General features: G+C 37.5%; 1 protein-coding gene across 2 annotated transcripts in view; it reads left to right on the top strand.

Moving 5' to 3' along the window:
• LOC124154246 (Golgi resident protein GCP60) overlaps positions 1-17152 on the top strand; it is a 52900-nt gene extending 35748 nt beyond the window's left edge. For both annotated transcript variants that reach the window (XM_046527846.1, XM_046527845.1), the window contains exons 7-10: positions 6454-6796; positions 10974-11098; positions 12768-12942; positions 15442-17152. In XM_046527846.1, the coding sequence (XP_046383802.1) occupies positions 6454-6796; positions 10974-11098; positions 12768-12942; positions 15442-15674 (876 nt within the window). In that variant the 3' untranslated portion in view covers positions 15675-17152. The remainder of the gene's footprint in view (positions 1-6453; positions 6797-10973; positions 11099-12767; positions 12943-15441) is intronic.
• Positions 17153-18059: the final 907 nt, after the last annotated feature.

Genomic DNA, 18059 nt, shown 5'->3' with positions numbered 1-18059 from the left:
CCGGAGATAACGGGAGTACGTGCCTGTTGTATCAATAGCGCCTCCGTGAGGATTCCAGCGACCAGTAGCCGCCGCGGAGGCGAGCATGTCTGCTGGTGTATACTCAAGAGGAAAGTCTTCACTGGTGTGAAGTGTCCGTGCCTCCGGTATAGGCCTCGCGAGTCAGTGGTGGATTGCTATTTGTATACAGGTAGGAGTGATATTTAGCCTGGTTGATCGTAAAACGAGGAGTGTTTGTGACAGAGCGGAAAATGAGATCGGATTCCTAAAGTATTCTCGTGCGAAAAAGTGAAAGAGAGGTGATACCTACCTTGCACACCTCAAAGGTCGTACCTCAAAGTATATAGCAGTTTAACCCAACAATATTTGTCCGAGGAACCCCTCATCCATTTGCAATAATGGCAAGGACCCCCACTAATTCCTAAACCTAAAGTTAAGATTTTCTAGTTCCCTACCCCCGTGCTCAATTGAGCTAAAAAGTAAAGCTAAGCTAATGTTGGTACCTTTCCATATCACAGTACCAAGTACCTAAAATAGCCAAATTAAAATTAAGCGTAGCAAATATGTATTTTTTCATTTTAATGATATCTCGCGGACCCCTCCGGCACGGCTTGCGGACACCTCTCGGAGGGGTCCGCGCCTATTGGAAACTACCCGTACAAAGGATCGGGCGCAGCAAGATTTAATCCTCGAAATGAATAAAATACGAAGGAAAGCGTCGTCATTTGTCAAAAGCTGCTTCGACCGAGCATTGAGCGCAACATTGGTTTTAACGAATTTGTCTGGCAGCTGCTGGAGACTCTGAGGCTATGCGCTAGGCTTAGAATTACTCGAGGAATTATCAAAGGTACCCTTCGTAGTGAATCGGAGAACATCATCCTAGAACCGCGCTATTTATATATCAATTTCCGAGGGAAACGATAAAAGCATCGAGTTATTTTCTCCCGAACAATAAATAAAGAACAAAAAAATTATAAATGTTAATTAAAATTCAGGCAGTCAAATCTCTCAAATCACGCGCCTTATTTTTTGTGTTTTCTACCTGATTAACGGCACTTGTCTTAACACATTCCGTCACAAGCCTGGTGAAGTGGAAGCCTTTAGCTTCACGTATGAAAGGAATTTTGTTATCACTATTCATTTTGTTCCAATTACATTGAGGCAAGTAAATATGATTTATCCGTGTGGCAACCAGAAAAGTGTACTAAAATTCCGTTTATGCGCCCTGTGAAGTTATCATTAACATCGAAATAGATTGCATGCCATCAGCCAACGCAGACATTCAAGTGGTGTTATATGGTGTGCTTGGTTTTAAATGCAACCTGCGGTCTTTGAGATATTGGTCTTCAGATTCGGGTGACATAATTTTGCAACGAATACTATTGACGCGGGTTAGAGGGAAGTATGGAGGTGGAAGTTTCGGAAACAACCGCGGACGACCCACTTGCTAAGGGGTTTTTAAATATATCGAAAGCCGCTGATTTAGTTCAGTTTTAGGGATTGCTTGAAATAAGGCGAATCAAGAAGTTGCTGTAGACTTACTAAGGAGGTATGATATCACAGTTTTAGAAAGTAATTTGCGTAGCATTGAATAAAGTGCTATAACACTCAAACTTGGCAACGATGCTCCCCTTGCTCTAAAGACTCGTCACGAAGATTCACGTTTAAATTGGCGTAGATTTACCATCCAAGCACTTCTTTGCTGGCATGTGTATAAAACTCTCCATTTTCCATGATTTTAGGATGCACTGTTTCTGGAACATTAGAGGCGGGGGAGGAGTTCATGACTTTCATGCATATACCCTCTGTCATCCGCGTCTGTCCGTAGGGTATATTTCTTTGCGTCTGTAGTTCGTTACCCTTGTTTCATATCTATCTTTATCGCAAACCAACATTCTCGTGTGATTCTTTTTCCCTATTTTGACATGTCGATGAAAGCGTCTTCGTCATATTTTCGTTTTTTTTTCATTTTGCCACCACAGCAGCGAGCTGAATGATGCGCGGAATAGCATAACAGTGTGTCACAGTTTTGGAGGCAAATGCTCGCTAAGTATTCGATATGAGAGCGGATATTTCCGCAGTGTGCGATGAAGTTCTTCATTCCCGGTTACAACCGCGTCGGTTGAGTGATGAAAATTTTAACCGCGACGATGGGTACCATCTAGCTGCCCATTAGAGAATATTACTCTAGCGGAACAATGGGAGAACAGCTGCAGGTTCTGGCGGTAACGGGGCCCTTTATAATGAGGGCGAAAATTGTGAACCGGCGTCTTCGACCTGAAGACGATGGCAGTAGTGCCAGGGAAACTGTTGTCTTGGTCGCTTTAACCGACGCAGTGTAACCGAAAATGGAGAAAGTATTCGTCATTTATGCATGGTAAAAAAGGCTCGAATGCAGCCGCCTGGTGCCACATACTGTCGTAATTACTCGCCCCTACGCAAGCCATAATAGGGTAGTTTCCTTCATCGAAGAAAACGAAAGGCATTGATTGCGATTCGTTACCCACCACTAGTGTATTCATAATATTCAAATTATTTTGTTTTAGAAATTCCAGTTTAGACGAATGTTAAATGTCAGTTTTAACCTCATTTGAAAAAGGCCAGATTGGCGCCCATGCGATGCCACTCCACGTGACGTCACAGGGACCTAGTTTCTATACGAGTAGTTGGGAGTTTTACATCGTCTGACATTTCCAATGCATGCATGAGGCACAGAGCTTAGGAAAACATTTATTAATAATCACCTATTAAAATTGCCCATGGTCGGAAAGTTTCCTTCGTTTGATAGGGCAATAATAATCCTTATTTAAGCCAAGCGCTACCTGCTAGCAGCCTGCATCGTAGCGGTGCTCAAAGTCTCGCCGCAAGGTCACCTCACAGGGCGGCAGCGGGAACCAGAAATACGTCACACAGGCTTTTCCCGACATTCATACTTAGCCGTCGCGTTTTTGCGCGCCTGAAAATTTTCACTTTTCATTTAATCGCAAAAAATAGATATCGTCATTTAAAAATCTAAGAGCGTGAAATGCGTGCTTCAGGAGTAATAATCTTTCAATTTAGGCAATAAAAAATTAACAGGAAACCACCCTATTCCCCGGATTACCTTGTTGAGCTTTGGGAAATCCCAAGGAAGGGCATTGAGGAGTAGGAGGCGTGGCAGTGTGTGTAGAGACTTGAGGTGGCTCCGTGGATGTTGAGTTTTTCCGTGATAAGAGGTATCGGCGAGTAAACAAAGAAAATCTCTCCTTAATATGATGGATGACAACTGAGGTTTGAAATGACATTACGGGTTAAGTTTCCTTGTTTTTTTAACGGCGTATGGTATTAATACCGTCCCGTTTCTTTAAATTACGGTCCCTCTTGATAATTGACGAAGAATCGTAACCTAGATTGAAATTAAGTCTCCTTAAATTTCAATAGGGTAGTTTCCTTCATCAAAGAAAACGAAAGGCATTGATTGCGATTTGTTACCCACCATTACTGTATTCATAATATACTAATTATTTCGTTTTACAAATACCGGTTTAGACGAATGGCAATGGTCCATTTTTATCCTCATTTGAAAAGGGCCAGATTGGCGCCCATGCGATGCCACTCCACGTGACGTCACAGGGACCTAGTTTCTATAGGAGAAGATAGGAGTTATACATCGTCTGAGGTTACCAATGCATGCATGAGGCACAGAGCTCAGGGAAACATGTCTTAATAATCACTTATTGAAACTGGCTAAGGTCGGAAAGTTTTCTTCATTTGATTAGGTATTAATAATCCTTATTTAAGCCAAGCGCTACCAGCCAGCAGGGTACTCAGCTACCCGCTAGCAGCCTGCGTCGTATCAGCGCTAAGCCTCGCCTCAAGGTCACCTCACAGGGCGGCAGCGGGAACCAGAAATACGTCACACGGAGAGATTTCCCGGCATTCATACTTACGCGTCGCGTTTTCGCGCGCTTGAAAATTTTCAATTTTCATTTAATCGCGAAAAATAGGTATTGTCATTTAAAAATCTAAAAGCATGAAATACGTACTCCAGGAGTAATAATCTTTCGATTTAGGCAATAAAAATATAATAGGAAACCACCCTATTCGTAAGGTGATCGAGGATGGTGGGATTTTTATTGCGTTGATATACTTTTTTTGGTTAGAAGACTTTTTGTTACAACCCAATGGTTGATTGTTTGCTTTTCTGCTGTCTCGGATCTTGCATGGTCATCGCTGTTGGTTTTACAAAATGAGCGATAGGTATTGCGACAGTTGGTGCGACATTTTTCGGCCAATCAGAATTATTTATCCAGTCATTACCGCTAAGGAGGTCGTAGTGTTCACGTTAGAGAGAGAGAGAGGATGGGAGTGATTAATAATTGCTACGACAAAAAAATGAAGGTCCCGTGTGTGAGTATAATGCCTACGCAATAAATCGCCCAACTCATTCCATATTAAATTTGTTTGTGACTTCCCGATATACGTATTTAATTCCGAACATCGTACGAATATATTTTCTATTCGAATGGGGCTCATCCTGAGAAAAATCATAGAATGGGGTTTAATCTTCCATGAGCGCTTATTGTAAGATGGGGAAGGGTGTGTTACCACGTAATGCCTGAGGAACCAGAAAAGTAGAATTTATTACAGATTTTTACAATTCAAAATTTATTTCAACGGTTCAAATCGCAATTTTTTGGCAGTTCTCGTGTGCGTTTCATGTTTTTAGCCTTATGAGATAATTCCACGAATATTACTAAAGAGGATCCTCAAATCGCCTTTTAAATGTGTTGATAACAGTTGATAACCTCCGCGCATGTAAATGGGTTTACAGAAGTCGCCACTGGCGTCGCTGATGGACAAATTTATCCGACTTTCACGGGGAAATAAGGTATAATATTGGGTATTAATTGAAATTTATTCACACGCTGATGTGATCTATCAAATGCATAACTTTTCAATGTTATTTCTAGTAATGACAAACATAACAATGTAAAATATTAGAAAAAAATGGATGCCATTGCACTCATCACCGCGCCGCCGGCATTTTTGAAAGCCGAAGTGGCAACAGAAATCAGCCTTCTGTGGGATGGAATTGGGCCTCCTCTATACAGTCCCCTTGGATAAATCTATCGGAAACTCCGTTTCGTGGGGAGAGGTATTGCATACCCCCCAGGCGCTATGCATAAGTAAGTGAGTTGGTGAAATTTTCCTTAATTCCTGAAACAGCAACCTTCAACCGTCCCTTATTGGAGCATACTTTACTATGAGTAAACTTTTCATTAATTGCATCGTGTGTATTGGTGATTAGTTGATATTGATTTGAGATGAAAGCATACCAATGTGCTTTTGTCATTCAAAATTTTGTCACAACGTTTTTAAGGAGACTCAAGGTTGCTAACTCGTGCTGAATTTGGCATGAGTCTTTCCAATTTACCTTTTTCAACTTTTTTTTGGAAAGTTCAAGATGCTGTTTTGATGTCAGTTTGAGTTTGTAAATGGAAAACAATCTGAATTTTGCATTGGTTTTTATTTCAATATCAATTTATTTCAATTTTATTTCAATATTTTCATTTCAATATATCATTTCAATTTCAATATCAAATAAATTTTCATTCAATATCATTTATAGGTCACAAATCACTCATTTCGGTGATTGAGTTTTCTTCAGTTAGGTTTTGTGCTATGTTTATAAGGGATTTGCATTTTTAATCTGAGGATTACAAGGATTGAAACATTTTTATGGCAAATAAAATAGGGTGAAAGTTAATCACACCCTTTTTCAAAATTCACTGGTGTCTCAAAAATATCTTTGTACATAATTAGTTTTCAAAATCCAAAATTTCTTAAACCTCTTGACTTGGGATTGGATTTTTCGAAAACTGCAATTTGATGGTCATCTCCTTCACTAGCAGATTTTTATAGCATTTTAGATTATTATAGAACTTTGTTCAGACCTGTATGCTACATAATCTATAATGTGTATATAACCTAAAAATTATAAGAATTGCTTAAAACGATAATAATTTGGAGGGCATCACTTTACCATTTTACGAATATCTTGCTCATAATCTTTGGCCAGCTAATTTTAGGGACATGACAAATGACCTCTGGTTTCACCAGCACTATCCAGATTAATGCAATCTCTCTGAAAAATTAATTTTTCATATGGAAATGGAAATCTAGTATCCAATGGAAGCTAGTCTATGCTTTAGTCAAGTTTACTAATAGGAGTGATGGTTCAAATAGATTTCAATGAAACTCTGTCCTTGATTTCAATACCTACTGTGACTAGATGCATCAAAGTGTGAGAGATGGACAATTAATGAGAGTTGATTGCTGACACAAAAAATTAAGTTCCTTATTTTTATTTATAGTTGAATTTCCTATTTTTCCCACTTTGGCACTATTAAATGTTATGCTTTTTTATAATTGAGGTTATTCTATCTCTTCTTTTCCTTTCAATTACATCAGCAAGCAGTATTGATACGGCAGCTTCAGGAACAGCATTACCACCAGTATATGCAACAGCTCTATCAGCAGCAACAGAAAAACCAGGAGTTGTGCAAGCAAACCAATGCCTCAGGGCAGGCCGGCATTCCAAGTAAGGAAGAAGCTAATGTGAATGAAAGTGTAGCCCAGCAGGTGATGGCTCCACCTCCAAATGACGAAGAAACCCACCACTTGCTGAGCAATGGATCCCACTCAACTCTACCTCAGGACGGGAGTGCAGACGAGGATTGTGTAGAAGCCAGGGAAGGGGCCCTCGATCACTGCCCGGAGGAGAGTGATGAGTGTGACGAAGATGTGTCTCACTGTAAGTAGCTGCTGAGATGAGCAAAATGCATGTCAAATGTATTTTAGAAACGTAATACAAATTACTCTTAAAATCTGTATTTCATTCACAAAATGCAAATTACTTTTAAAAACTGGATTTTCTATACAAAATACAAAGGTAATTTCAAAATACATTCCTTAAAATACAAAATATGTACCTCCACGACAATGAAATTTAAAATTCTTACCTGGTGAAAAATTAAAATAAATTCAAGCATGAAATATTCTTTGAAATGAGGGGCTCAAACATTCTTACCACTTACATATTAATAATTAGCTAGCTATTGAATCATTATCCTGGATGAAATGTCTTAAATAAAATGGAGAATGTATGCTAATACGAGGGTCATCCAGAAAATAAGTTCCGTTTTGGTGTGTAGGTCGCTAGAGGCACATTTTGACAAATGTGGCTACATTGTACAAAAGAGGGGAATCTTCTGAATAGGATGAGAGGGGGATAGGCTCAGTAGCCTTGAAAACAGAGTCACAGCAACTCGTTGAAATGGAGTCCTCGACGTCGCGTCCCGCCACCTCGGTGCCTGTTCCGTCTCGAGTTGTTGTGCGCTGAGTGATTCAATTTCTTCATGCCCGTGGTTTCAAATCGCTTGAAATTCATCAACAGCTTGTTTCTGTGTATGGAGAGGGTGTAATGAGTGAATCGATGGTGAGGAGATGGGTTCGTGAATTTAAGGTGGGAAGACATTCACTTGAGGACGAAAGTGGAAGAGGCAGACCCTCAGTTGTCACGGACGAACTTGTGGCAAAAGTCGACAGTGCTGTACGCGGAAATCGCCGTTACACTGTGGACAAACTCCATGAGTGTTTCCCTGAGATGTCACGATCCATCATTCATGAGATTGTCTCGGAGAAACTCGATTTTCGAAAAGTTTGCACCCGATGGGTTCCGAGAGAGCTGACGCCCGAACACAAGTCACAACGAGTGGCTGCACCTCGTGAATTATTGGGCCACTACAGAACTTTTCTCAAGTCCATAGTCACTGGAGATGAAACCTGGGTGTGGCACTATACCCCAGAGAACAAAAGACAATCCATGCAGTGGAAACACACCACCTCCCCAAGTGCAAAAAAATTCAAAGTTGTCAAGTCCACCAGGAAGATCATGGCCTCTGTTTTCTGGGACCAAAAAAGGATCCTCCTGATTGATTTCTTGCCTCAAGGAGAAACAATTAACGCCTCCTGGTATTGTGAGACTCTGAAGAAGCTTCGTCGGGCAATCCAAAACAAGAGAAGAGGAATGCTGACCTCTGGTGTGTGCCTTCTCCACGACAACGCAAGGCCTCAGATCGCTCGATTCACTACGGAACTTTTGGATCAGTTCGGTTGGGATGTTCTGACCCATCCACCTTACAGTCCCAACTTGGCCCCTTCAGACTTTCATCTGTTCACCAAAATGAAGGAGGGATTAGCCGGAGAACGTTTCACAAGTGATGAGGAAGTGAAAGTAGTAGTCACCAACTGGAGCAAGGTGGTGGCGGGAAGCTTCTATGAGGAGGGGATTTCAAAGCTGATTTCTCGGTGTACAAAGTGTATTGAGGTCTCTGGAGATTATGTGGAAAAATAATACATATTGTCAAAAACGTTTCCTGCAAGTTTGAATTTTTTTCAATAAAAACTCGATTTAAAAAAGAAAAATGGAACCTATTTTCTGGATGACCCTCGTGCATTCATTCATTTCTAAGGATGTGCGAGTAGTACTTTTTGACCTCGAGTCGAGTTGAAAACTAATCCTGAGTATCGAGTCGAATATGGTAATTCTTGAACTAGGCAATACAACAATGCATGCTCCAACATATTCTCATTTTTTGCAATCCCCTTGTGAATTTTCTATGTTTTGAATGCTTAGCTTGATGTAAAAAGGGAAAGATAACGAGGAACGTTGACGGCAATTGATTCACAATTAGGAGATGAATGAAAATTAACGTCTTAAACAGTTCCATTAGCACAATTGAAATGAATTTACCTCTAGTAATATTTCGTCAATGTATTTATCCAAACTCCTCAGAAGAACCCTCAATAAGATATTTGTACAATTGTAATTAAGATTGTATACGTAAATTTAATATTTGACTCTTTCAAATTCTCATGTAGAAAAACCAATTGTTCTACATGCTCAGGCAGCAGGCTTTGACGCCTCCACGTTACAGTATTACTGCCTGCCGAAAAATGTCTTCGGCAACACACTTGTGTATGTAGCTGGACAAGTACTTTCTTTCCAAAGTTGCAAGGTTTGGGAACCTTGGGAAGTTTTATTAAAAGTTATATATGTATACAATTAAAATGGTTCTTGAATATTCAAGGAATTTTAGTGGACGAAGCAAATGAACTATAGAACTTAGCTTTGTAGATCAAAAAAAGAAGTTTTCTTTATTTCTTACTTTGTTTTATCAACCATAGACTATATTTTCTGTTAGTTCAAGAGGGAAACTAAATGCAACAAAGGAATAAACGAAAATTAGCATTGGATGTACTTAATGTTTTAAAAGGCTAAAAGATTAGCTATAGTGGTTGACTGCTATGTATAAAAAAGCTGAAACTCCTTGGCCAAGGCATTAGAACGACTTTACAAACGATATCATTACACGAGTTTCACGATAGCGCTTTCTGCTGGCAGATTTCTGAACTTACTGGCCTCGACAGCTCTGTAACCGACCCTACTCGACTCGACTAGACATTCGTAATACCACTCGAATCACTCGAGTCGAGTACCAACGTCTTGATTTGACTAGAATTTTCAAGTACTCGCACATCCCTATTCATTTCACTTCAATCTCACTGACAATAAATGTTCATTTCCCTTTGAAGGCAATAATTTTTCAAACATGGAGTCTGTTGAATTAATTCTTTTGTACAGGGTTCCCACTCAACTGTAAAATCCTTAAAACTGTGAATAAGACGTGAATTACGTGTACCATGAAAAAATGAGGAAAAAGCTGTGGATTTCATTATAAAAATTTCACCTTAAAAAAATCTCTCAAACTTGAATGTAGAACTACAATTGCCAGATCAAAAGGAAAATCAATATGTCGAACATGTTTCAAGGTCAGTCATGCCCAGACACTGTCCATGAATTTATCTCCACATGTGTATTCTAAGCGCAATTATTTGTCCGTGTGACATGACCACACATTGATATTGAGCCTGTGATCGGAAGACCGGTAAACAAAGTGTTCATTAACTCTGGCGAAAAATCAGATGCTTCTTCACTTCCCTACCACCCTGCTCCTTCCATTTTCCCACTCACACCCTTTAGCCGACTCTGAATTTTGATATCAGTGGGTGACGTTGTATTAGGTACTTTCATTGCTGCTTTTGCATGCACGGCATCCGCCGCGTTTATTAAATTTTTAGTTAACGTGCGGCCGGTGATTGTTACGTGATAAAAATTTCTGCCTAATGTGGCTTATCAGCAGACCGTGAATTTGACGACAGTAAAACCATGAAAACCTGGAAAAAACCGTGAATTTTATTATGTAGTTAAGAGTAAGAACCCTGTTTGTAGCTGTGAATAAATCCACTTTACATACAAACTACAAAAGTATTGAAAACATGTGTTTCAAATACATATTTTTCATATTGCCTATCTCTGAGTAGCCATCCCTGAGTCCCTCTCGTTTTTTATATTTATTCCACAAGTCATAAAAATAAATGGACTGTAGCATAAAACTTCTTTTATTAAGTGTAAGAGTGTCCATTTTCTACAGAAATCTGTGAGGATGCCCAAATGGATATTCAAATACATACATAAAAAGGTAATCCATTCATGATACTTGCAGTTTTGACCTTGTTTTCAATACCATGATTTTCCCATGTCTTCTGTGCCAATTGCATTGATATTGATTTTGTTGTTCATTTTATTATTTTGCCGTCATAATACTTTTGTTTAATATATATAAAATTCTATGTTATAAAGGGAATATAGAAATAACTCTTTAAGTAAATAAGTCTTTGTTTCTGTACTTTTCGAGATTCTGCAAGGGTTTCAATCAGTCGAAAGATGTTATGGTAGTATTTGAATACAGTGACAATTTCATATATGTATTTTAATTATTTTGTTATTGTTAATTGTTCTCTGGCTGGGACAGGGACTAATGTCTTTTCTGTGTGAGTTATTTATTTTGATTTTTTCTTCCATCCAGTGGACTTGCCTCCAACACTCCCCGCACAGATGTGGACTCGCAAGGAGATAAAGGAATTTAAAGAGTCCATTCAGAAAGAAGGTGGTGATGCCATAATAAGAGTAGGACATGGAGAGACAGTCACTGTGAGTTCTGAATGTTGGTTTTGCATATTTCTATACAAATGGTTTTATTAATGCTCTCTTCAGGGAGGCCACTCATTCATGAAGTATGAATTATGTAATCAAAGCTGGTGATGATCTCTCTTATGTAATACCCTAATAATTCTGTGTGGAACAGGGTAAGGGTAATCTTAAATTTATACTTATTTTCAATTGCAATTGTGTCATGATCTTGACTCTTGAGATGGTTGGCCTTATTTATGTACTTAGTGTTTTTTTATCTGGCACCGAAACAAATATCATTGAGTCACGAATTTATGAGCCATATAGTAGGAAAAATCTTCATTTTCTTATCATTGAAACAATTTCATATTTGCATGACCATAGAAAGGGTTTCTTAAGGTGCACGAGTCATTTTTGCAATTAACAACAATGCTACATTTTGATCAATACCTTTTAGGGAATATTGCTGAAGTGGCTAAACATATTAGTTTCCAGCTGAAAACCCTTTGATAAACTTTTAAGTTAATATTTTAGAACTTACTATGTGACTTTTGCAAACAATAATTTGGTCACAACTGTTGCATTTTAGTTTTACTTTTGATTTGTTATTAGTAGGTACTTATTAATAATGACTGAGATTCCTTCAATGGTTATTCTGGGATATTAAATATGTTCATGACTTCATTTTTTGTGAATTCTTGGTAGTTTAGTCTTTTATATAGCTATGTTACACCTACAGCAGTATAGATGACCTCTTTCTAACCTGATGAAGGTGTCTTCTGGCTAGAATTCAGTTAGAGGATGCCTGTGGCTCAGTGATGAAATGTCATTGTTTCCAAGATTCAGCTTTCATGAAATCCAATGAACCAATCCATTGAAGTGAGCACTGTATCTAGTATGTATGTCCAAAATATCCTCGATGTATTTCTTTTTAAGGGAGGCAGGTCAGAAAAACCCATAGTCATGCAAGTGTTAATCACTTGCTATTAATGCCCATGTGGAAATAGGGATTCCATTCGTCTCATAATTGGTTGTAGCTTAAATGTAGCATAGGCATCTTCACATTTTATCACTTCTCTTCTGTTTTTTGAAATTCAGAAACTGCTATAATATTTGGTAGTTGCCAATTTTTCCTAGTCATAAGAATTAAGTCTTTATAGTTCTAATAGTTTTGAATGGGATGGAAAAAAATAACTAATTGCACTGTTTTGAGTCCTGTCTTTTGACTCTAACGAGGTGATCATCAATGAGTGAATACAAAGAATGTTTTTTCATTGATTTTACATTCTTTTATTTTATTAACCCTTTTAGTGCCAGCCTATTTTTCCTGGTATGCTGAAGAATGTCAGAGCATTTTTTTTGCAAATTGGTAGGTTTATACTTAAAACTTAACATGAAGCTTTATATGCATTTACTGAAGGTATTTTTTTTCCATTTGCACTCAATGCTTACGAGCTGTTATAGCATGACAGATACTAAAAAAATAGTTTAAAAAAAGCTACATGAAGCACAAAAAATAAAAGGCCCGATTGGCCCTTGGCACTCTTCATGCATACTCCCGTGGCCGCTGGCACTATAAGGTTTAAATCATCTAATTTATATTACAAGTCTCTTTTTATTTTTATGTCACAGGGTGTCATTGTTCATTCTGTTCTGTGAAAGTCTATTTTACGAATTTTGTATTTTTTAGGTACGTGTGCCGACTCATGAGGATGGCACCTGCCTTTTCTGGGAGTTTGCCACAGATAGCTATGATATAGGCTTTGGTGTTTACTTTGAATGGATCAAGTCTCCTACAAATCAAGTTTCGGTGCATATATCAGAGAGTGAAGAGGAGGATGAGGATGAAGATGAGGATGATGAAGGTAAATTCACTGCCATTGGTCTTCTTCTGTAAATCTTATTTAATAATTGGTGTAAACAGTGATGAGGAGTTTTTTTTAAGATGATAAGATGATAAGTTTGAGCATAGTAAGCTAGCTGGGATCCGTAACATAACTTGGAAGTAAAATCAACTGATTTGGGCATTACTTGGTGGAACGATGAAATACCTATTCATGGTGAAACGAAAACCAATTACTGTTCCACAAACTTTTTTATTTGCTGTCTACTAGTTTCAATAGCTATATCATCATTATCTAGACAAACAGAATGGACATTGTACCCACTCGTTCTGTTTGTCTTGATAATGATGCTATAGCCATTGCAACTAGTCGACAGCAAATAAAAAATTTTGTGGAACAGCACTTGGTTTTTGTTTCACCATGAATAACTCAGAAGACTTGGCAGATCAATTAGGGATTTTAATGTGGCTCATATTGCTAATAAATCCTTGCATCATTTTCTAAAATGTTTTAATAAGCTCAGGTGATGAAAAATTGCCTATCTAAATTCAACCGATTCAGGCATGTTATAGTGGAGCATCTAGATTTTGAAATGAAAGGTACATAGTTGCACTTTTCCACAGTTATTTCAATGCGCACGATGTGTTTGAGTTCACAGAGCCATCATTTGGTACAAGACTTCACAGTACACGAGAACATCATATTTATACAGTTGATGAAGAGGTAGGGAGGATTTGACAAGCTTCAGGAGGGGTTGGGAAACAGATGTATTGTGGAGAGACAGAAAACAGACAACTAAGGAGAGTCATAGAAATCCAGGGTAGAAGGAGAACTCTAGTAACAGCTGTAGAAGATTAGAAGCTGTGGAAGATTCTTCTGTAGCTACATATTACTAAAGTCCTCCTCCTACCTTGGATTTTTCTATATCTCCTTAGTTGTCTGTTTTCTGTCTCTCCTCTGTACATCTGTTTCCCTGCCCTTCCTCAAGCTTGTCAAATCTTCCCCCACCTCTTCCTCAAATGTATAAATGTGATATTCTCCTGTATTGTGATATTTTACACCATATGATGGCTCTGTAGGGGAAATGTATTGTATGAATTAAAATATAAATTGTGGAAAAAAGCAACTATGCACATGCCTTTTATTTCAACTGCCCATCCCTTGCAAAGTAACATAGCTACTTTGTGACTTTGCACGTAGGGTTGACTTAATGCTGTCTGAGCTTTTTTATTTGAGCGTAAGTATGACGTGTAATTTCTAAGTAAATAGGAAGTTCTTAATAAAAATATGTTTTTTAAATTCAATGAGTACATAAATCCTGGGCCACAAACCACAATTAATATATTAATAATGAAAAACACTTTGTTACTTCCACAAAATTATTATTAATACGGAGCCCTTCCACCACGTAAAAGCTTCAAGTTTTGATTTAAATTCACAATTAATATTCTGATGTCAGTTTTCCTTACCGCTATGTTCTGGAAAATATTCCTGTAATTGTCAAAACACATATGTATAGCAGAATAAAAAAATTCGTGGACTTTTACCAAGTCTTTCTTAACATAAATTTGATCCACAAAGTATCATTTGAAACTGCTTACTTGATCCAAGCCTTGCTGTTTATGCTTTACTTGAAATAAAATGAAAACTGAAGGAATTATGCTGATCAAATGTGAATTGTGAACTGAATCGAATGTGAATTTTTGGTGCAATGACAAAATATTATGTACCTTTGGATTGCATGAATCGTGAGTACTTAGGATATCACCTTCTCCATTCTTGCTGTATCCCAATGGTTCTGAAAATCCTGTTTTCCTTATGCTAGCTGGGAGATGTGTGATCCTGTTGTTATTTAAAGCTTTAAAGCTAATGTTTGATTTTGGATAATAGGGTGGTTTCCTATTTCTTTTTTTTGCCTAAATCGAAAGATTATTACTCCTGGAGTACCTATTTTACCCTTTTAGATTTTTAAATGACGATATCTATTTTTCGCGATTAAATGAAAAGTGAAAATTTTCAAGCGCGAGTAAACGCGACAGCTTGGTATGAATGCTGGGGAAAGCCCATGTGACGTCATTCTCGTTCCCGCTGTCACCCTGTGAGGTGACCTTGGGGCGAGGCTTTGAGCGCTGATACAATGCAGGCTGCCAGCAGGTAGCAGAGTACCCTGCTAGCAGGTAGCGCTTGGCTTAAATATGGATTATTAATACCTTATCAAACGAAGGAAACTTTCCGACCATAGGCAGTTTTAATAGGCGATTATTAAGAGATGTTTCCCTGAGGTCTGTGCCACATGCATACATTCCAATCTGGCCTTTTTCAAATGAGGTTAAAATTGACCGTTAACATTCGTCTTAACTGGGAATTCAAAAACCAAATAATTTGTATAATATGAATACACTAATGGTGGGTAACGAATCGCAATCAATGCCTTTTGTTTGCTTTGATGAAGGAAACTATACCCTATTGGAACTCTGTTTTGGAAAGCTTTGTGATTTCAATGTTTTTTCCATGTTGCAGAAGGCCTTGGTGTGGATGATGTGGAAAGAGGAGGTGGACTTGGCGATGGTGGGATGGGTCCCAAGATACCAATGTCTGTGATTGTGCCAGTATACCGAAGAGACTGCCAAGAGGAAGTCTATGCCGGAAGTCACCAGTATCCTGGTCAAGGGGTGTATTTGCTTAAGTTCGACAATTCATACAGTCTATGGCGCTCAAAGACTTTATACTATCGAGTATACTACACTAGATGAGGTTAAGCTTGCAGAATATAAGGAGCAAAATAATGGAAAGTCAGCATGGTTGATTAAATCCATGTAAACTGTGGACTTTTCTCACTCTTTAACAGGTGGGCCAAATGCTATAAGCTATGTAAAGAATTGAAATGATTTATGTAAATGTACTACATTATATATTTCTCTCATAATGAGCATATGGTGTACATATGAACCTCTTATTTGACATATTCCTGAGATCTGTGCACAAGCTCCAAAATTCTTGTTGTTACGTATCATGTGGGAAATTGTTTGAAAATGAACTTAATCTTTGAAATTTTATTGAAAATGGATTCATGAGTGATGATCTTGTTGTTTGCCGTGGTCAGTAAAATTTTTATTTGCCTCCTGTTTTTGTTAAGGGTATGGGCTGTTTTATGGTGTCTTATCAGAATGTTGTTGATCTTCCTTGCCATGATCTTAGTAAACATATCATACACTTATCAATAGATCAGGATTCATTTGATTTGGTGTTATGATTACTGAAAATATTTTTAAAATTTTTTAACTTTTTCTGTAAATTATTCATTGCTGTTATAACTTGAGGCAAAAGAAATAATCAGGGAATCTGCATTGTGTGTCTGTTTATCACTTTACTGAGTTGAAATTTTTTTTGTTGAATAGCTAGTGAGTGCATATCATGTATTTACGTGATTGGCTTTCTGTTATCCTTTATTGCATTGAGCCGTTTGCTGAGTGCTTATCTAACTTCAGCAAGAAAGATTCTTTGGGCTGGTGTGCCATTACTTTATTTTATTTGAAACATGCACAATGCTAGGGAAGTTATATTGCTAGTGGGATCAAGATGTTGGCAGACACTTGGTGGAAGTCAACTTACATATTTCGTTAAAATTGAGAATCAAGTTAAAATTCTCATTCAACTTTACCTTAATTATAATTGAAGGGAGTAAATGACTTTTATGAGTTGCAGTTATTTTTATATGATAAACGGAAATAATTTGAAAACTAATATTTTAAAAATATTAGCTTATATCAATCTATTAAGTTCTTGGAAATTCTGCTTCTTGTGTTTGTAGAATGTTTTGTGATTTAAATGGTTTACATCTGAATTGGTTTTACATAGCTGATAATGATATGAATTTTGATGGCACAAGATTTTTGGAGATGTGTGATAACAAAACATTGGTTCTTATCTGAAGAGAAACATATAGTCATCCTGCAGATTATAGTTGCTGAAAATTTTCTAGTGTACTGTTCGTGCCAAGTATAATGTTTTCCAAATGATATATTTGTGAACATTATTGTCACAATTGATGTGAAGCTTATTGATTCCAAGGGAGAGCTGTTTTGTTATTTGTTGTGGAGTTACTTGATTTTTAATAGAAATTTATTGAGACATCTACATGCATGATGTTTTGTGTACTATGGAAAATAAATATTCCTCATTATTATTTATTGCCAATTAGCAAATGCAAATAAATATTTTCTTAAGTCAATATCTGTTTCACAAATTCCCATGTGTAAGTCATCAGAAAAGAATTAGGAGCTCTAATTACCATTTAATTGTTACTAAACTACATAGGTATTACATTAAATAATAGGGTCAATGTATTTTATTACCTGCCATGAATTTTGTTTTAAATTAGAATTTTGGTTCTCAATTTTTGGAAATGATTTTTCTGAAAAATGATGGATAATTTGGGACTACGTTTAACTAAAGTAAGTCTGCAGTTGTCCTTATGCACATACATACTTCCAGTATGTATACTTGCAATGTTTGGGAATTCGGTTGATTGCATTGGTAGAGATCCCACTTACCTTGCCGAGTGGCCTGGGTTCAAGAGAGGTTCATTTCTATATCTTATGTGTATTGATAGCAACCATCTCAGTAGAATTAACCATGCAGATGAGGTGATAGTGACAATGTGTGTTTGCGCACTGTTTTTTTGACCATATGCTCTGATCTTCTTTTTCTGACTATCAAATTTTGGAAGTCGCATCGATCATTGTGGTTCCAATCCATCTTGAATGAAGAGCCCTAAGGTTGTAGGGGAAGAAAAAAAATTGACAACTAAACCTTTTAACCCTTTAATGTGCTTACTAACTGTGTAGCGGCCATCAATCTTGGTGACAAAAGAGGAGTTGATGTATCCTTAGTTTATTTTATGTATGTATCATGAATATTACAAAAGAGGATGCTCAAATCGGCCTCTAAATGTGTTGTCACCCACCACGCATTTAATTGGGTTTACAAAAGTCGCCACTCGCATCGCTGACGGACAAATTGATCCGAACTTCACGAGGAAATAAGGTATAGTTAGGGGAGTCACCAAAATTTATATTCATATTGATGTGATGTATCAAATTCATAACTTTTCCATGCTATTTCTTGCAATCACAAAT

Source organism: Ischnura elegans, chromosome 2 (genome assembly GCF_921293095.1).
Source record: "Ischnura elegans chromosome 2, ioIscEleg1.1, whole genome shotgun sequence".
Taxonomy (NCBI): Eukaryota; Metazoa; Arthropoda; class Insecta; order Odonata; family Coenagrionidae; genus Ischnura; species Ischnura elegans.
The sequence above is the reverse complement of the archived record's forward strand: the minus strand, read 5'-3'. Positions and strand labels throughout refer to the sequence as shown.